The sequence below is a fragment of the Trichomonas vaginalis genome, chromosome II (assembly GCF_026262505.1).
Source record: "Trichomonas vaginalis G3 chromosome II, whole genome shotgun sequence".
Taxonomy (NCBI): Eukaryota; Parabasalia; order Trichomonadida; family Trichomonadidae; genus Trichomonas; species Trichomonas vaginalis.
The window spans coordinates 13,171,286-13,192,174 of record NC_067204.1 but is presented as its reverse complement, the minus strand read 5'-3'; the positions used below and the strand labels follow the sequence as shown (position 1 = coordinate 13,192,174).

The 20,889-nt window shown below is 30.2% G+C and overlaps 8 protein-coding genes and 1 pseudogene across 9 annotated transcripts, besides 2 other annotated features; 1 reads left to right on the top strand and 8 right to left on the bottom strand.

Moving 5' to 3' along the window:
* Positions 1 to 3,193: 3,193 nt before the first annotated feature.
* Positions 3,194 to 5,445: a mobile genetic element.
* TVAGG3_0537600 lies at positions 4,845 to 5,416 on the bottom strand (annotated as a pseudogene). The gene has a single exon. A coding segment is annotated over exon 1 (572 nt).
* A 4,508-nt stretch (positions 5,446 to 9,953) lies between the features above and the next one.
* Positions 9,954 to 14,408: a mobile genetic element.
* TVAGG3_0537580 (uncharacterized protein) lies at positions 10,071 to 11,039 on the bottom strand (the record flags this gene model as incomplete). The annotated part of the gene is made up of 1 exon (XM_051237790.1): positions 10,071 to 11,039. A coding segment is annotated over one exon (969 nt), but the record flags the coding sequence as incomplete, so codon positions are not given.
* Positions 11,085 to 11,450, bottom strand: TVAGG3_0537570 (phage tail repeat-like family; the record flags this gene model as incomplete). Its single annotated transcript, XM_051237789.1, has 1 exon — positions 11,085 to 11,450. A coding segment is annotated over one exon (366 nt), but the record flags the coding sequence as incomplete, so codon positions are not given.
* TVAGG3_0537560 (uncharacterized protein) lies at positions 11,689 to 11,844 on the bottom strand (the record flags this gene model as incomplete). The annotated part of the gene is made up of 1 exon (XM_051237788.1): positions 11,689 to 11,844. One exon carries the CDS (start codon positions 11,842 to 11,844, stop codon positions 11,689 to 11,691), a length of 156 nt encoding a protein of 51 aa, XP_051095612.1.
* Positions 11,953 to 12,265, bottom strand: TVAGG3_0537550 (uncharacterized protein; the record flags this gene model as incomplete). The annotated part of the gene is made up of 1 exon (XM_051237787.1): positions 11,953 to 12,265. A coding segment is annotated over one exon (313 nt), but the record flags the coding sequence as incomplete, so codon positions are not given.
* On the top strand, positions 12,376 to 13,242 carry TVAGG3_0537540 (uncharacterized protein; the record flags this gene model as incomplete). Its single annotated transcript, XM_051237786.1, has 1 exon — positions 12,376 to 13,242. One exon carries the CDS (start codon positions 12,376 to 12,378, stop codon positions 13,240 to 13,242), a length of 867 nt encoding a protein of 288 aa, XP_051095610.1.
* A 990-nt stretch (positions 14,409 to 15,398) lies between the features above and the next one.
* Positions 15,399 to 15,641, bottom strand: TVAGG3_0537520 (serine threonine-protein phosphatase family; the record flags this gene model as incomplete). The annotated part of the gene is made up of 1 exon (XM_001298839.2): positions 15,399 to 15,641. One exon carries the CDS (start codon positions 15,639 to 15,641, stop codon positions 15,399 to 15,401), a length of 243 nt encoding a protein of 80 aa, XP_001298840.1.
* An 18-nt stretch (positions 15,642 to 15,659) lies between these two features.
* On the bottom strand, positions 15,660 to 16,022 carry TVAGG3_0537510 (uncharacterized protein; the record flags this gene model as incomplete). The annotated part of the gene is made up of 1 exon (XM_001298840.1): positions 15,660 to 16,022. The coding sequence occupies one exon, from the start codon at positions 16,020 to 16,022 to the stop codon at positions 15,660 to 15,662; it is 363 nt and encodes a 120-aa protein (XP_001298841.1).
* A 139-nt stretch (positions 16,023 to 16,161) lies between these two features.
* On the bottom strand, positions 16,162 to 16,980 carry TVAGG3_0537500 (phage tail repeat-like family; the record flags this gene model as incomplete). Its single annotated transcript, XM_051237785.1, has 1 exon — positions 16,162 to 16,980. The coding sequence occupies one exon, from the start codon at positions 16,978 to 16,980 to the stop codon at positions 16,162 to 16,164; it is 819 nt and encodes a 272-aa protein (XP_051095609.1).
* Positions 16,981 to 20,889: the final 3,909 nt, after the last annotated feature.

Genomic DNA, 20,889 nt, shown 5'->3' with positions numbered 1-20,889 from the left:
TAAGAGATGAACCCTAAATAAATATAAATAAATATAAATAAAAAATTGATAAAAAGATAAAGAACTATTTATTACATATTTTGCAAAAAAAATCTGAATGAAATGTCAGATGGGTGTAAGAGATGAACCCTAAATAAATATAAATAAATATAAATAAAAAATTGATAAAAAGATAAAGAACTATTTATTACATATTTTGCAAAAAAATCTGAATGAAATGTCAGATGGGTGTAAGAGATGAACCCTAAATAAATATAAATAAATATAAATAAAAAATTGATAAAAAGATAAAGAACTATTTATTACATATTTTGCAAAAAAATCTGAATGAAATGTCAGATGGGTGTAAGAGATGAACCCTAAATAAATATAAATAAATATAAATAAAAAATTGATAAAAAGATAAAGAACTATTTATTACATATTTTGCAAAAAAATCTGAATGAAATGTCAGATGGGTGTAAGAGATGAACCCTAAATAAATATAAATAAATATAAATAAAAAATTGATAAAAAGATAAAGAACTATTTATTACATATTTTGCAAAAAAATCTGAATGAAATGTCAGATGGGTGTAAGAGATGAACCCTAAATAAATATAAATAAATATAAATAAAAAATTGATAAAAAGATAAAGAACTATTTATTACATATTTTGCAAAAAAATCTGAATGAAATGTCAGATGGGTGTAAGAGATGAACCCTAAATAAATATAAATAAATATAAATAAAAAATTGATAAAAAGATAAAGAACTATTTATTACATATTTTGCAAAAAAATCTGAATGAAATGTCAGATGGGTGTAAGAGATGAACCCTAAATAAATATAAATAAATATAAATAAAAAATTGATAAAAAGATAAAGAACTATTTATTACATATTTTGCAAAAAAAATCTGAATGAAATGTCAGATGGGTGTAAGAGATGAACCCTAAATAAATATAAATAAATATAAATAAAAAATTGATAAAAAGATAAAGAACTATTTATTACATATTTTGCAAAAAAATCTGAATGAAATGTCAGATGGGTGTAAGAGATGAACCCTAAATAAATATAAATAAATATAAATAAAAAATTGATAAAAAGATAAAGAACTATTTATTACATATTTTGCAAAAAAATCTGAATGAAATGTCAGATGGGTGTAAGAGATGAACCCTAAATAAATATAAATAAATATAAATAAAAAATTGATAAAAAGATAAAGAACTATTTATTACATATTTTGCAAAAAAATCTGAATGAAATGTCAGATGGGTGTAAGAGATGAACCCTAAATAAATATAAATAAATATAAATAAAAAATTGATAAAAAGATAAAGAACTATTTATTACATATTTTGCAAAAAAATCTGAATGAAATGTCAGATGGGTGTAAGAGATGAACCCTAAATAAATATAAATAAATATAAATAAAAAATTGATAAAAATAAAGAACTATTTATTACATATTTTGCAAAAAAATCTGAATGAAATGTCAGATGGGTGTAAGAGATGAACCCTAAATAAATATAAATAAATATAAATAAAAAATTGATAAAAAGATAAAGAACTATTTATTACATATTTTGCAAAAAAATCTGAATGAAATGTCAGATGGGTGTAAGAGATGAACCCTAAATAAATATAAATAAAAAATTGATAAAAAGATAAAGAACTATTTATTACATATTTTGCAAAAAAATCTGAATGAAATGTCAGATGGGTGTAAGAGATGAACCCTAAATAAATATAAATAAATATAAATAAAAAATTGATAAAAAGATAAAGAACTATTTATTACATATTTTGCAAAAAAAATCTGAATGAAATGTCAGATGGGTGTAAGAGATGAACCCTAAATAAATATAAATATAAATAAAAAATTGATAAAAAGATAAAGAACTATTTATTACATATTTTGCAAAAAAATCTGAATGAAATGTCAGATGGGTGTAAGAGATGAACCCTAAATAAATATAAATAAAAAAATTGATAAAAAGATAAAGAACTATTTATTACATATTTTGCAAAAAAAATCTGAATGAAATGTCAGATGGGTGTAAGAGATGAACCCTAAATAAATATAAATAAATATAAATAAAAAATTGATAAAAAGATAAAGAACTATTTATTACATATTTTGCAAAAAAAATCTGAATGAAATGTCAGATGGGTGTAAGAGATGAACCCTAAATAAATATAAATAAATATAAATAAAAAATTGATAAAAAGATAAAGAACTATTTATTACATATTTTGCAAAAAAATCTGAATGAAATGTCAGATGGGTGTAAGAGATGAACCCTAAATAAATATAAATAAATATAAATAAAAAATTGATAAAAAGATAAAGAACTATTTATTACATATTTTGCAAAAAAATCTGAATGAAATGTCAGATGGGTGTAAGAGATGAACCCTAAATAAATATAAATAAATATAAATAAAAAATTGATAAAAAGATAAAGAACTATTTATTACATATTTTGCAAAAAAATCTGAATGAAATGTCAGATGGGTGTAAGAGATGAACCCTAAATAAATATAAATAAATATAAATAAAAATTGATAAAAAGATAAAGAACTATTTATTACATATTTTGCAAAAAAATCTGAATGAAATGTCAGATGGGTGTAAGAGATGAACCCTAAATAAATATAAATAAATATAAATAAAAAATTGATAAAAAGATAAAGAACTATTTATTACATATTTTGCAAAAAAATCTGAATGAAATGTCAGATGGGTGTAAGAGATGAACCCTAAATAAATATAAATAAATATAAATAAAAAATTGAAACTCCTGAAGGTATAGGAAGAACTTGACAAACACGTGGTTGTGTAACTGCTGGAAGTCGACAAATCCATCTTGAACCCATTTGTCTCAATGCTGTATTGTTCATTTCACTCAGTAAAAAACTTTACATTCCCCAAGTTTGAGGTGGTTGCGGTTGGTTATTGTTTTACCCACTGTTGTGCATGGTTATATCCTCTGTTAAAGAATCTTTCACCTTGGTCCATATAGTGTCCTGCTTGGTTATAGTAGTCATTTGCTTTGTTATAATAGTTTCCTGCTTCTCTTCCTACATTGTCCATCCATCCTTGAACTTTCCTCTTGTTTCAGGATTTGGAATAAGATTTGTTGCATCTCGTGCTACCTCCCAACCTTTCTGTACGGTTTGTATAATAGGTTGTGCTTTCTCTTTAAGTATACCTAATGTACTCAAAATCTTCCTTCCAATTCCAAATGCACCTCTGGCTATTGTTCCAACTGCGGGTAAAAATCTGGATGCAACTCCTGCTAATGCGCCAAATAAACCATTCTTATGGGTTAAAAAATGACGAATCCAAACAAGGACCCCTATTCTAAGGCAACAAAGAAAGCACTCAATGAAAAATCTTTAGTTCAACACCAAATGCTTGGTTTATGGATATCTTGGAAAACATTCCGAGAGTTAGAACAGATGGACCTCCATACTGGTTAAATATTGTTGGTCAAAACACAAGATACTGTGAAGCCATACCATTATGGTCCAAAATATTTTTAGATGTGAAAACTGCTTTGACAATATTCGTTGACAAATACCATCCAACAAAACTGACATCTGACTGTGAAAGTTCTTTCAAATCAGACGATATTAAAAAACTATCTGCGTTCAAAAAATGTAAACCAATATTTCATTGTCGACCAAAACCATTCTGCTCTTGGTGTCATTGACAGTTGTATAAAAATCTTAAGAGACTTAAACCAACACACAAGGTGGTGAGGTAGATGAAATGTCATATGACGACAAGTACAGACACTTCTCCATGGCAAAGATGAGACAAGTTTTAAATATTTACAATAACCGTAAACAAAAAGGTTTGGGAAACCACTCCCCCGAAGAAATGAAAAACAACCCTGACTTAGAGAAAGACTATATATTTAATAGTTTAGTCAAAAGAGACAAACAAGAAAGAATGCCAGCTTCAAACTTAAGAAAGGCGACAAAGTAAAAATAGAAATACCTAAACGCGACCCATATGAAAATACTATTGACTATGACAACAATGGGAACTCGACAGGTACTCGCATTCGTGTTCGTAAAAATAGAAGAAAGTATACAAGAGAATATTATGAAGTTTTAGGCAAACATGGCAAAATGTACAGACTGCAAGCAGAAGATAAAACTACTATTGTCAGACCTCGTTTCAAACTTGTCAAAGTTCAAGGTGGTATACTTTCAAAGACAGTTCCTAACAAAATATAAGACAACTCCTGACGAATATGCTAAAGAAGTTGAAAATGACGACTAAGCAATTCTATACCATGCGTAAACTGTCATGTAAGGTGGCATGTAGTCTTTACTTTGTCCGTTGTTTGTGTATATCCTGAAACGAAATGTGTATGGTTTCCTTCTCCCTGAGTGTCATCCCAGTAACAATTTATAGCAAACTTAACGTTGTCTTTAACATCATATCCTTTACCTTTTGTCATTCCTGACCAATCCCAATATCTATGCTTATGCCAACCTGCTTGATGGTACTTAAATCTATGTAGTGACTGTGTGCAGGTAAATTTTCACCTGAAATCGTTTTACTTCCACCTGTTTCCTTTGAAGAGTTTGCACAATACAAAAACCTGTCGACTATTTGAGTCCAAGTTCCAAAACCAAGTACTACTTCTGGTCTGGTAGAGTTCATTGACGTATAAATAGAACCTATAGGATATACTGTTTGAAGTATTCTGTCTTAATGTTTGAAGCTCTGTTTTTTCTGCTTTTTTATATAACTTTTCTTCAAGTTCATTTACGTCAGAGATGCTATGTCTATGATATTTTTGTGGGTATGTTCCTTCTGTCCATGCGAAAATACGTTCTTTTGTTGCATCTACATATCCTTTTATCCATGTCGAGTCTGCTTTTGTATTCCTTAACTCTGTAACACCTTTCTCAAGCTCTTTCAACTGTTGTCCATCTTCCATTAAACCTCTGGTATGACTTAAACCGTTTGTGTCAACATATCTACAGTTTCTTTGTCGGCTTTAAGGTCTAAACACCCTGAAACCCATCCTGTATCGGCTTTAGTTTTTAAAATCTTTGAAGTCCGTTCATGGTACCATTCAACCCTTTCTTTAATTCATTGTCTTTTTCATCCACATATTCCTTATCTGCCTTCTTATCTAATGCACTAGCCACACATGCTAACTCATCGTTAACATATGTTTTATCTGCTTTCTTTTCAACATCCTCTTTCGTTGCATATGTTGCATCTGCTCTGTCATGTTCTTCTTGAACTTTTTCAATGACATACTCTTTGTCAGCTTTGTTGTCAACATCTGCTTTCAAAAGAAGTTCTTTTATAGGCTTCTCGTTTAAAGTTCCTTTTGTTGGATTTACACAGACAGTATGGTTCTTACTGTCTTGAAACAGAAACTCATCTGTCATTGGTTTATCGTCAGTTTTAAGTTTCCTTCTTTCAATGACTCAGATATCTTAGAATAGTTTGAAAAGTTTGTTGTGTTCTTATTTAGAGCTTGCAAAATGATTGTCGGTTGTGTTGTATTTCTCTCATAGACGCTGTTTTTTTCGACATTTTTATTCTAGATAAAAATAGCTTTCAATAGAAAAAAGAAAATTCAAGAGTTGCTACAACTAAACCATTAGATGAACTTTTTACGAATGTCGGTCAAAAGTTTGAGACAGAGACCGTAAAGCATGAAGGCTATCGTTTTGACTACCCATTAAGATGGCTAAGAGACCCATCTGTCACAAAAGCTATTGGCTTTCGTAGAATGAAGTTTGTGTCTGTAGAAGATAAAAGTTTTCCATTTATTGTAAGGTTTCATATAGATTATATATCTGAAGGGAAACGAAAAAATGTGGGAAGAAATTGAGCTAATACAAGTTGACCTTTCATCTTCTCTACAGACTGCGTTAAAAAATATAGAAGATAAAATAAATTCATGTTATGCAAAATATGCTGATGAATATGCAAATACCGAGAGCACACTTTATGTGAGAATTGTATATGACAAACAAAATTCACAAGTGTCATTTCAAATCTACGAAGACAATCCAAAGAAAGACGAACAAATATATACAGAATTCACTGCAATGTCATGGTATTATTTGCAAAGAATGTTAAATCAGAAAGTCGAACTTCCTTTAGCAAATATTTACAGTCGAATATGCAAGAGATGAACCATATTTATTTAAAGATGTTTTCGACCCAGCTGCTATTATTGTTCATGCTTCATTTTCTGGCGCACAAAACTCTTTTTTATGCTTGGCAAATGACTTTTACGAAAAACCTACAAAGCTATATGAACCACCAAGTGGAAGTATTTCAGACTTTCAAGTATGGTTTACTACAGATGGAAGAAAGAGAATAATTCCATTATACCATGCGTTTTACTTAGAACTTAGTTTCATATACAACTACTATCGAACGGTAAAAATATAATTTTTAATACGGTTGAGGTGTTGGATTTGGTTGCCAACTAGACTGTGGTGCAGGTTCAGGCTGTTGTATAACAGGAGCTTGTTTCTTCTGGTTCAGGGTCTTTAGGTATAATACCAACGAACTGACCTACTCTTTTACCAAATATTTTTGACTCCGTTCCAAATTCCTCTTCTACGGTTTTTATTCCATTCCATATACCTCTTCCAACATTTCGAAAGAAGTTTCCTATCTTACTGAAGAAACCCATTTACTATATGTAAAAATCTAATGTCCGCCTAGTCTCTTACGTTTCCTGTTGAGTTTCCATAGCATTCTTTAACTGGAGCTCATACATTCTGTTTCTCCTCTGGTAGAAAACATATTCTGGTCAACTCCTGTGTTCGCGTCATCTGCATAAAGTTGTTTATATCCCACTTCAGGGTTTGTATAAAACTCTTTCCATCTCATATTTGCATACCATGGTGGCAAACCTAACGCAGCGTCATTTGACATGGCAGTTTGCATTTGTACATCTGTTGGCACTTGACCATAGTTTGCCATTGCAGTTTGTATTCTAACTTCATTTGGAATATTCTCTGGGTTTGGTTGTCCAGGTTGCTGTGCATTCGCTAAAGTTCTGTGCGTCCATTTAATATTAGATAAAAAATATCTCTTACGAGTACATATACTGGACAATTTGCAGGCATTGGTTCATCTTCATATTCTCTATATCTTTCTGCCACGTCTAAATAAGTAAATGACACAATGGAAAAAACCTAAAACAAGTAGTCCTATTTCAAACCACATTTACTTACCAATAAAATTTCTTTGTTATGACACTTTCTCCAGTTTATAGGACCTCTCTCATATTCTATCTTATCGTATCTAAACCATATAGTCATGTATGTCCTCTAACCATCTCATGACACTTTCCAAACCACTTTATCGGATGTAAAGTAAAAGCATGGATGGTTATGTAAAACGTCTAAAGTTTCTAAAGAGTCTCTCAAAGTCCAGTCTACTTGGTATTGAAAATCATATGTGTTATAGAACGGCGGGTCTACTATAAAGAAAACATTTTCCTTGTCTTTATATTTTTCATACAACTCTGTCCAACGACATCTCACAAAACTCTATACCCTCAGTATATTTTTCTATGTCCTCTTTGAAAAACCTTTGTATAGTTAAGATATAAAACGTTTGACATAAGTGTTTCAATGTCATGAACTCTTATAGAACCACTATACAATAGTCTAGAAGATATACTATCCCAGTCAAATTACTCTGCTTTTTTCAAAACCTCTCTGACAGTATTTTTCTTATCTAATGGTATACGTTCCATCTTACCTATAGGTATCTTTTCTTTTAACTCTTTCAATATTTTGTTTGTGTCTGGTATATGTTTGAGACGGTTCATATAGTTGTCGAAGTCATTGCATATAATCTTTGAGTCAGGAAATACAGTATGGCACAAATGAGATATATAGAAACTTCCACCGAACAAATCTACAAATGTTAGACCATTCGGTAGTTTCTTAAGTTCTCTCAATAGAATATCTTTACATCTACTCTTATTCCAAAGAAGGGTAACGGTGGTTTTGTAAAAATTCATTTATATAATATAATAAAATGTTTTTTACCTGAAAAGTGACAGAAAAGTGACAAAACATGAAAACTACTCGTCAAAGGTCATATTTTTCAGTAAGGACATATGGGGTAGAAAAAGAGGTTAGAAAACGGGTAGATATACCCTTCTACCCTAAAATATATTTTTTATTGAATTCTGAGTAAAATTCTGAGTAAAATGACAGATGTTTATATGACACTTTCTCCGGTTTATAGGACCTCTCTCAATATTCTATCTTGTCATATCTAAACTCAAAGTCATGTATGTCCTCAAAACTTCATTTCTCCTAAACATCTTCAGGCTAGAAGGCACGAAGTGCCTGGAAGCCCCACTACCTTTTTTTTTTTTTTTTTTTTTTTTTTTTTTTCCCTAAATAAATATAAATAAATATAAATAAAAAATTGATAAAAAGATAAAGAACTATTTATACATATTTTGCAAAAAAATCTGAATGAAATGTCAAATGGGTGTAAGAGATGAACCCTAAATAAATATAAATAAAAAAATTGATAAAAGATAAAGAACTATTTATTACATATTTTGCAAAAAAATTCTGAATGAAATGTCAGATGGGTGTAAGAGATGAACCCTAAATAAATATAAATAAATATAAATAAAAATTGATAAAAAGATAAAGAACTATTTATTACATATTTTGCAAAAAAAAATCTGAATGAAATGTCAGATGGGTGTAAGAGATGAACCCTAAATAAATATAAATAAATATAAATAAAAAATTGATAAAAAGATAAAGAACTATTTATTACATATTTTGCAAAAAAATCTGAATGAAATGTCAGATGGGTGTAAGAGATGAACCCTAAATAAATAAAAAAAATATAAATAAAAAATTGATAAAAAGATAAAGAACTATTTATACATATTTTCCAAAAAAATCTGAATGAAATGTCAGATGGGTGTAAGAGATGAACCCTAAATAAATATAAATAAATATAAATAAAAAATTGATAAAAAGATAAAGAACTATTTATTACATATTTTGCAAAAAAATCTGAATGAAATGTCAGATGGGTGTAAGAGATGAACCCTAAATAAATATAAAATAATAATAAATAAAAAATTGATAAAAAGATAAAGAACTATTTATTACATATTTTGCAAAAAAAATCTGAATGAAATGTCAGATGGGTGTAAGAGATGAACCCTAAATAAATATAAAATATATAAATAAAAAATTGATAAAAAGATAAAGAACTTTCAACAAAGTTGTCGACCTTCTCATAATGTTTACTCTTCATCTCTTGAGGTTTCTTAATGGAATATCCCCATGTCGAATTCATAAGCAATTTGAGTGTCATTGCAAGTTTGGGGTTTGAAGCTTTCCTAATATCATACAGTTGTTGTATGACTTTTCCAACTGTATAGTTCCTTCCTGGGAACTCACCATCTTCGTTTGGAATTCCAGTCGGGATATATTGGACGAACCTCATGTACGCAGCGTTAAGGTCGACATAGTATATCTTTTCGTTTGAGTCGAACTTGTCGCAACCAATTGGTCCAGTTTGTGGAAATTCAAGTGAGTCTCTTATCTTCTGAGAAACTTCGCCTGCTATCTCATAAACATCGTCGAAGCAACCTGTTTCATATAAAACCTTCTGACCTAACTCCGATGCTCTCCAATACAATTTGACGTCAATTGGATGTCTCAATGGAAGTTTGTTTATAGCATCTTGAAGTTCTTGCAACCTCATTGGAAGTTCTTCTGGTTCAGGTTGGTATCCGAACAATCCAACTCCTTTTGGAACAGTGTACTTCTTTTGTGCTATAACTTTGTCTGGAACAACTTTTGGTCTTGCTAACAATGAAAAGTTTGTTTCGTCTTTTGGTACAAAAGTTTCTGTCAGCTTGTCATCTGGAATTGGTTCCAACAAACCTTTCTCGAAAAGAATGTTTACAGCTCTGACAATGTTGCACTTGCCTTTTCCGAACAATGGGTTTGTAAGACTTTCGTTCAACATGAAGTGGTTGTGGACAATTGCAATCTTCAACCATGGTAAGTCTTTGTCAACAACATAGTCGTCATGTGAAGAACCTTTAGCTGTAGGTATGTTGACTCGGATATTGACATTTGCCAACGGTGCAATTTTTGCCAATTGACCTCTGAGAATGTACCTTGTCTTCACACATGACTCAAGATACTTCATCTTCTCTTCTGTAACAAGACCAGAGTTCCTGAGACATGTAAGAATACAAGGTTCATTGACAATTGTTTCAATTGAATTGTAAATTCCATACCTTGTCAAGTCAATGTCAGACTTATTTATGAACGGGAAGTATCCAGCATGTTGTCTGACTGCTTGAGGGTTAGGTTGGTACCATTCGAACTTCACGCTTACAATTCCTTCAATTGCATTCAAAATGTCTGAGTCGGAGTCAACCATTTGTTCTCTCTTTGTAGTCTTGAAAGCGTCAAGAAGCATTGCAGCTGTTGTGACATTGCCATGTGCATAGTAAATGTGACCATCCAAATCTGTTATGGTCAATCTGAGATTGTATCCTTTCTTATTTCCGTCTTGAATTGCAGCAAGTACTCCCATGAAGCCTTCTTTGTTCTTTCCATCGTCAAAGTTTACTGTAAAGGTTTGACCAGATGTAATTTTACTTCTAACTTCACGATACTTCTCATATGCATATCTTGTTCTTTCCATGGGAGCATGTGCGTCTTCACCCTTTCCTTTTTTCCTTCTCAAAGGATGCAATTGTTCGTCATGTTTCCAGTAGAATCTGGCAAAGCCGTCGTGTCCTTCAACTTGAGGTTCACTAACATCGAAAGGCATGTCCATAAGACGTTCTTCTTCTAACCTCTCAAGTCTGTTTGGATAATTTGCGCGTGCTGTTTCCAAGTCCATTTCATAGCGAAGACCAGACAATTTGTCATAGACTTTTATGGGTCTTCCCTTCCTATATTTAAACTTCTTTGAAACTCTCCAACCATATCTTTCTAACTCTGCTTTTATTCTAGCAGATTTTCTATCCATTCTATATGGGGGCATTTCTATAAAAATAAAAAAATATTTTTTTCTTTACTTTACATAACCGCCTGCTGCCATAAGTCTTTGACGCCAACCCATACCAGCTAATGAAGGTTGACTTGGTTTAGTTTGGAAACTAACCTTTGGTTTTGGTTTATCTTCAGTTTTTGGCTCACCTTCTTCTATCGGTTTTTCGTCACTTTTTGGTTCACCTGACTTTACTTCACTTGCAGGTATGGTTGTGTCGTCAACATCTTCATAAATATCATATGCCATTTGTTTTTGTTTTCCTTTCAACTTTTTGTGTTTGTTGTAAAGTTTAGAATATTTTGACTCTAAGTCAATGAGATGTTCTATAATGAACTGTTGGTCAGTGAAGAATACCTTCCCATCTGTTGTCTCGAAAGCTCCTTCAGACTTCAATATTTTATTTGTGAGAGTCTGTTTCTTTTTTGAGATACTAGCCGTTCCATTTCTATGAAAAGTGACTTTATAGTTAGGGTTTGTATTTCCAGACCTGGCACTTTCTATTATTGAATTTTTCTCTTCATCTGTAAGTTCTTTGACAGGTTTTGACAATGGTTCTGAACTTTTTGTTTGTGGTGTCAAATCTACCGTTTCAACTTCTTCGGTCATTTCATCTCAGTAAAAAATTTTAGTTTGTTTTGTTTTCAACTGGTTGTTTAGGTTTTTTAAGTCGGTCTAAAACTTCCTGAGGTATAGGAAGAACTTGACAAACACGTGGTTGTGTAACTGCTGGAAGTCGACAAATCCATCTTGAACCCATTTGTCTCAATGCTGTATTGTTCATTTCATCTCAGTAAAAAACTTTACATTCCCCAAGTTTGAGGTGGTTGCGGTTGGTTATTGTTTACCCACTGTTGTGCATGGTTATATCCTCTGTTAAAGAATCTTTCACCTTGGTCCATATAGTGTCCTGCTTGGTTATAGTAGTCATTTGCTTTGTTATAATAGTTTCCTGCTTCTCTTCCTACATTGTCCATCCATCCTTGAACTTTTCCTCTTGTTTCAGGATTTGGAATAAGATTTGTTGCATCTCGTGCTACCTCCCAACCTTTCTGTACGGTTTGTATAATAGGTTGTGCTTTCTCTTTAAGTATACCTAATGTACTCAAAATCTTCCTTCCAATTCCAAATGCACCTCTGGCTATTGTTCCAACTGCGGGTAAAAATCTGGATGCAACTCCTGCTAATGCGCCAAATAAACCCATTTCTTATGGGTTAAAAAATGACGAATCCAAACAAGGACCCCTATGTTTCTAAGGCAACAAAGAAAGCACTCATGATAAAAATCTTTAGTTCAACACCAAATGCTTGGTTTATGGATATCTTGGAAAACATTCCGAGAGTTAGAACAGATGGACCTCCATACTGGTTAATATTTGTTGGTCAAAACACAAGATACTGTGAAGCCATACCATTATGGTCCAAAAATATTTTAGATGTGAAAACTGCTTTGACAATATTCGTTGACAAATACCATCCAACAAAACTGACATCTGACTGTGAAAGTTCTTTCAAATCAGACGATATTAAAAACTATCTGCGTTCAAAAAATGTAAACCAATATTTCATTGTCGACCAAAACCATTCTGCTCTTGGTGTCATTGACAGTTGTATAAAAATCTTAAGAGACTTAAACCAACCACAAGGTGGTGAGGTAGATGAAATGTCATATGACGACAAGTACAGACACTTCTCCATGGCAAAGATGAGACAAGTTTTAAATATTTACAATAACCGTAAACAAAAAGGTTTGGGAAACCACTCCCCCGAAGAAATGAAAAACAACCCTGACTTAGAGAAAGACTATATATTTAATAGTTTAGTCAAAAGAGACAAACAAGAAAGAATGCCAGGCTTCAAACTTAAGAAAGGCGACAAAGTAAAAATAGAAATACCTAAACGCGACCCATATGAAAATACTATTGACTATGACAACAATGGGAACTCGACAGGTACTCGCATTCGTGTTCGTAAAAATAGAAGAAAGTATACAAGAGAATATTATGAAGTTTTAGGCAAACATGGCAAAATGTACAGACTGCAAGCAGAAGATAAAACTACTATTGTCAGACCTCGTTTCAAACTTGTCAAAGTTCAAGGTGGTATACTTTCAAAGACAGTTCCTAACAAATATAAGACAACTCCTGACGAATATGCTAAAGAAGTTGAAAATGACGACTAAGCAATTCTATACCATGCGTAAACTGTCATGTAAGGTGGCATGTAGTCTTTACTTTGTCCCGTTGTTTGTGTATATCCTGAAACGAAATGTGTATGGTTTCCTTCTCCCTGAGTGTCATCCCAGTAACAATTTATAGCAAACTTAACGTTGTCTTTAACATCATATCCTTTACCTTTTGTCATTCCTGACCAATCCCAATATCTATGCTTATGCCAACCTGCTTGAGATGTACTTAAATCTATGTAGTGACTGTGTGCAGGTAAATTTTCACCTGAAATCGTTTTACTTCCACCTGTTTCCTTTGAAGAGTTTGCACAATACAAAAACCTGTCGACTATTTGAGTCCAAGTTCCAAAACCAAGTACTACTTCTGGTCTGGTAGAGTTCATTGACGTATAAATAGAACCTATAGGATATACTGTTTGAAGTATTTCTGTCTTTAATGTTTGAAGCTCTGTTTTGTCTGCTTTTTTATATAACTTTTCTTCAAGTTCATTTACGTCAGAGATGCTATGTCTATGATATTTTTGTGGGTATGTTCCTTCTGTCCATGCGAAAATACGTTCTTTTGTTGCATCTACATATCCTTTTATCCATGTCGAGTCTGCTTTTGTATTCCTTAACTCTGTAACACCTTTCTCAAGCTCTTTCAACTGTTGTCCATCTTCCATTAAACCTCTGGTATGACTTGAAACCGTTTGTGTCAACATATCTACAGTTTCTTTGTCGGCTTTAAGGTCTAAACACCCTGAAACCCATCCTGTATCGGCTTTAGTTTTTAAAATCTTTGAAGTCCGTTCATGGTACCATTCAACCCTTTCTTTAATTTCATTGTCTTTTTCATCCACATATTCCTTATCTGCCTTCTTATCTAATGCACTAGCCACACATGCTAACTCATCGTTAACATATGTTTTATCTGCTTTCTTTTCAACATCCTCTTTCGTTGCATATGTTGCATCTGCTCTGTCATGTTCTTCTTGAACTTTTTCAATGACATACTCTTTGTCAGCTTTGTTGTCAACATCTGCTTTCAAAAGAAGTTCTTTTATAGGCTTCTCGTTTAAAGTTCCTTTTGTTGGATTTACACAGACAGTATGGTTCTTACTGTCTTGAAACAGAAACTCATCTGTCATTGGGTTTATCGTCAGTTTTAAGTTTCCTTCTTTCAATGACTCAGATATCTTAGAATAGTTTGAAAAGTTTGTTGTGTTCTTATTTAGAGCTTGCAAAATGAGTTGTCGGTTGTGTTGTATTTCTCTCATAGACGCTGTTTCTTTCGACATTTTTATTCTAGATAAAATATGCTTTCAATAGAAAAAGAAAATTCAAGAGTTGCTACAACTAAACCATTAGATGAACTTTTTACGAATGTCGGTCAAAAGTTTGAGACAGAGACCGTAAAGCATGAAGGCTATCGTTTTGACTACCCATTAAGATGGCTAAGAGACCCATCTGTCACAAAAGCTATTGGCTTTCGTAGAATGAAGTTTGTGTCTGTAGAAGATAAAAGTTTTCCATTTATTGTAAGGTTTCATATAGATTATATATCTGAAGGGAAACGAAAAATGTGGGAAGAAATTGAGCTAATACAAGTTGACCTTTCATCTTCTCTACAGACTGCGTTAAAAAATATAGAAGATAAAATAAATTCATGTTATGCAAAATATGCTGATGAATATGCAAATACCGAGAGCACACTTTATGTGAGAATTGTATATGACAAACAAAATTCACAAGTGTCATTTCAAATCTACGAAGACAATCCAAAGAAAGACGAACAAATATATACAGAATTCACTGCAATGTCATGGTATTATTTGCAAAGAATGTTAAATCAGAAAGTCGAACTTCCTTTAGCAAATATTTACAGTCGATATGCAAGAGATGAACCATATTTATTTAAAGATGTTTTCGACCCAGCTGCTATTATTGTTCATGCTTCATTTTCTGGCGCACAAAACTCTTTTTTATGCTTGGCAAATGACTTTTACGAAAAACCTACAAAGCTATATGAACCACCAAGTGGAAGTATTTCAGACTTTCAAGTATGGTTTACTACAGATGGAAGAAAGAGAATAATTCCATTATACCATGCGTTTTACTTAGAACTTAGTTTCATATACAACTACTATCGAACGGTAAAAATATAATTTTTAATACGGTTGAGGTGTTGGATTTGGTTGCCAACTAGACTGTGGTGCAGGTTCAGGCTGTTGTATAACAGGAGCTTGTTCTTCTGGTTCAGGGTCTTTAGGTATAATACCAACGAACTGACCTACTCTTTTACCAATATTTTTGACTCCGTTCCAAATTCCTCTTCCTACGGTTTTTATTCCATTCCATATACCTCTTCCAACATTTCGAAAGAAGTTTCCTATCTTACTGAAGAAACCCATTTTACTATATGTAAAAATCTAATGTCCGCCTAGTCTCTTACGTTTCCTGTTGAGTTCCATAGCATTCTTTAACTGGAGCTCATACATTCTGTTTCTCCTCTGGTAGAAAACATATTCTGGGTCAACTCCTGTGTTCGCGTCATCTGCATAAAGTTGTTTATATCCCACTTCAGGGTTTGTATAAAACTCTTTCCATCTCATATTTGCATACCATGGTGGCAAACCTAACGCAGCGTCATTTGACATGGCAGTTTGCATTTGTACATCTGTTGGCACTTGACCATAGTTTGCCATTGCAGTTTGTATTCTAACTTCATTTGGAATATTCTCTGGGTTTGGTTGTCCAGGTTGCTGTGCATTCGCTAAGTTCTGTGCGTCCATTTAATATTAGATAAAAATATCTCTTACGAGTACATATACTGGACATTTGCAGGCATTGGTTCATCTTCATATTCTCTATATCTTTCTGCCACGTCAAATAAGTAAATGACACAATGGAAAAAACCTAAAACAAGTAGTCCTATTTCAAACCACATTTACTTACCAATAAAATTTCTTTGTTATGACACTTTCTCCAGTTTATAGGACCTCTCTCATATTCTATCTTATCGTATCTAAACTCATAGTCATGTATGTCCTCTAACCATCTCATGACACTTTCCAAACCACTTTTATCGGATGTAAAGTAAAAGCATGGATGGTTATGTAAAACGTCTAAAGTTTCTAAAGAGTCTCTCAAAGTCCAGTCTACTTGGTATTGAAAATCATATGTGTTATAGAACGGCGGGTCTACTATAAAGAAAACATTTTCCTTGTCTTTATATTTTTCATACAACTCTGTCCAACGACATCTCACAAACTCTATACCCTCAGTATATTTTTCTATGTCCTCTTTGAAAACCTTTGTATAGTTAAGATATAAAACGTTTGACATAAGTGTTTCAATGTCATGAACTCTTATAGAACCACTATACAATAGTCTAGAAGATATACTATCCCAGTCAATATACTCTGCTTTTTTCAAAACCTCTCTGACAGTATTTTTCTTATCTAATGGTATACGTTCCATCTTACCTATAGGTATCTTTTCTTTTAACTCTTTCAATATTTTGTTTGTGTCTGGTATATGTTTGAGACGGTTCATATAGTTGTCGAAGTCATTGCATATAATCTTTGAGTCAGGAAATACAGTATGGCACAAATGAGATATATAGAAACTTCCACCGAACAAATCTACAAATGTTAGACCATTCGGTAGTTTCTTAAGTTCTCTCAATAGAATATCTTTACATCTACTCTTATTTCCAAAGAAGGGTAACGGTGGTTTTGTAAAATTCATTTTATATATATAATAAAAATGTTTTTACCTGAAAAGTGACAGAAAAGTGACAAAACATGAAAACTACTCGGTCAAAGGTCATATTTTCAGTAAGGACATATGGGGTAGAAAAGAGGTTAGAAAACGGGGTAGATATACCCTTCTACCCTAAAATATATTTTTATTGAATTCTGAGTAAAATTCTGAGTAAAATGACAGATGTTTATATGACACTTTCTCCGGTTTATAGGACCTCTCTCATATTCTATCTTGTCATATCTAAACTCAAAGTCATGTATGTCCTCAAAACTTCATTTCTCCTAAACATCTTCAGGGCTAGAAGGCACGAAGTGCCTGGAAGCCCCACTACCTTTTTTTTTTTTTTTTTTTTTTTTTTTTTTTCCCTAAATAAATATAAATAAATATAAATAAAAAATTGATAAAAAGATAAAGAACTATTTATTACATATTTTGCAAAAAAAATCTGAATGAAATGTCAGATGGGTGTAAGAGATGAACCCTAAATAAATATAAATAAAAAATTGATAAAAAGATAAAGAACTATTTATTACATATTTTGCAAAAAAATCTGAATGAAATGTCAGATGGGTGTAAGAGATGAACCCTAAATAAATATAAATAAATATAAATAAAAAATTGATAAAAAGATAAAGAACTATTTATTACATATTTTGCAAAAAAATCTGAATGAAATGTCAGATGGGTGTAAGAGATGAACCCTAAATAAATATAAATAAATATAAATAAAAAAATTGATAAAAAGATAAAGAACTATTTATTACATATTTTGCAAAAAAATCTGAATGAAATGTCAGATGGGTGTAAGAGATGAACCCTAAATAAATATAAATAAAAAAATTGATAAAAAGATAAAGAACTATTTATTACATATTTTGCAAAAAAAATCTGAATGAAATGTCAGATGGGTGTAAGAGATGAACCCTAAATAAATATAAATAAATATAAATAAAAAATTGATAAAAAGATAAAGAACTATTTATTACATATTTTGCAAAAAAATCTGAATGAAATGTCAGATGGGTGTAAGAGATGAACCCTAAATAAATATAAATAAATATAAATAAAAAATTGATAAAAAGATAAAGAACTATTTATTACATATTTTGCAAAAAAAATCTGAATGAAATGTCAGATGGGTGTAAGAGATGAACCCTAAATAAATATAAATAAATATAAATAAAAAATTGATAAAAAGATAAAGAACTATTTATTACATATTTTGCAAAAAAAATCTGAATGAAATGTCAGATGGGTGTAAGAGATGAACCCTAAATAAATATATATAAAAAAATTGATAAAAAGATAAAGAACTATTTATTACATATTTTGCAAAAAAAATCTGAATGAAATGTCAGATGGGTGTAAGAGATGAACCCTAAATAAATATAAATAAATATAAATAAAAAATTGATAAAAAGATAAAGAACTATTTATTACATATTTTGCAAAAAAATCTGAATGAAATGTCAGATGGGTGTAAGAGATGAACCCTAAATAAATATAAATAAAAAATTGATAAAAAGATAAAGAACTATTTATTACATATTTTGCAAAAAAAATCTGAATGAAATGTCAGATGGGTGTAAGAGATGAACCCTAAATAAATATAAATAAATATAAATAAAAAATTGATAAAAAGATAAAGAACTATTTATTACATATTTTGCAAAAAAATCTGAATGAAATGTCAGATGGGTGTAAGAGATGAACCCTAAATAAATATAAATAAATATAAATAAAAAATTGATAAAAAGATAAAGAACTATTTATTACATATTTTGCAAAAAAATCTGAATGAAATGTCAGATGGGTGTAAGAGATGAACCCTAAATAAATATAAATAAAAAAATTGATAAAAAGATAAAGAACTATTTATTACATATTTTGCAAAAAAATCTGAATGAAATGTCAGATGGGTGTAAGAGATGAACCCTAAATAAATATAAATAAATATAAATAAAAAATTGATAAAAAGATAAAGAACTATTTATTACATATTTTGCAAAAAAATCTGAATGAAATGTCAGATGGGTGTAAGAGATGAACCCTAAATAAATATAAATAAATATAAATAAAAAATTGATAAAAAGATAAAGAACTATTTATTACATATTTTGCAAAAAAATCTGAATGAAATGTCAGATGGGTGTAAGAGATGAACCCTAAATAAATATAAATAAATATAAATAAAAAATTGATAAAAAGATAAAGAACTATTTATTACATATTTTGCAAAAAAATCTGAATGAAATGTCAGATGGGTGTAAGAGATGAACCCTAAATAAATATAAATAAATATAAATAAAAAATTGATAAAAAGATAAAGAACTATTTATTACATATTTTGCAAAAAAATCTGAATGAAATGTCAGATGGGTGTAAGAGATGAACCCTAAATAAATATAAATAAATATAAATAAAAAATTGATAAAAAGATAAAGAACTATTTATTACATATTTTGCAAAAAAATCTGAATGAAATGTCAGATGGGTGTAAGAGATGAACCCTAAATAAATATAAATAAATATAAATAAAAAATTGATAAAAAGATAAAGAACTATTTATTACATATTTTGCAAAAAAAATCTGAATGAAATGTCAGATGGGTGTAAGAGATGAACCCTAAATAAATATAAATAAATATAAATAAAAAATTGATAAAAAGATAAAGAACTATTTATTACATATTTTGCAAAAAAAATCTGAATGAAATGTCAGATGGGTGTAAGAGATGAACCCTAAATAAATATAAATAAAAAAATTGATAAAAAGATAAAGAACTATTTATTACATATTTTGCAAAAAAATCTGAATGAAATGTCAGATGGGTGTAAGAGATGAACCCTAAATAAATATAAATAAATATAAATAAAAAATTGATAAAAAGATAAAGAACTATTTATTACATATTTTGCAAAAAAAATCTGAATGAAATGTCAGATGGGTGTAAGAGATGAACCCTAAATAAATATAAATAAATATAAATAAAAAATTGATAAAAAGATAAAGAACTATTTATTACATATTTTGCAAAAAAAATCTGAATGAAATGTCAGATGGGTGTAAGAGATGAACCCTAAATAAATATAAATAAATATAAATAAAAAATTGATAAAAAGATAAAGAACTATTTATTACATATTTTGCAAAAAAATCTGAATGAAATGTCAGATGGGTGTAAGAGATGAACCCTAAATAAATATAAATAAATATAAATAAAAAATTGATAAAAAGATAAAGAACTATTTATTACATATTTTGCAAAAAAATCTGAATGAAATGTCAGATGGGTGTAAGAGATGAACCCTAAATAAATATAAATAAATATAAATAAAAAATTGATAAAAAGATAAAGAACTATTTATTACATATTTTGCAAAAAAATCTGAATGAAATGTCAGATGGGTGTAAGAGATGAACCCTAAATAAATATAAATAAATATAAATAAAAAATTGATAAAAAGATAAAGAACTATTTATTACATATTTTGCAAAAAAATCTGAATGAAATGTCAGATGGGTGTAAGAGATGAACCCTAAATAAATATAAATAAATATAAATAAAAAATTGATAAAAAGATAAAGAACTATTTATTACATATTTTGCAAAAAAATCTGAATGAAATGTCAGATGGGTGTAAGAGATGAACCCTAAATAAATATAAATAAATAAATAAAAAATAAAAAGATAAAAGATAAAGAACTATTTATTACATATTTTGCAAAAAAATCTGAATGAAATGTCAGATGGGTGTAAGAGATGAACCCTAAATAAATATAAATAAATATAAATAAAAAATTGATAAAAAGATAAAGAACTATTTATTACATATTTTGCAAAAAAAATCTGAATGAAATGTCAGATGGGTGTAAGAGATGAACCCTAA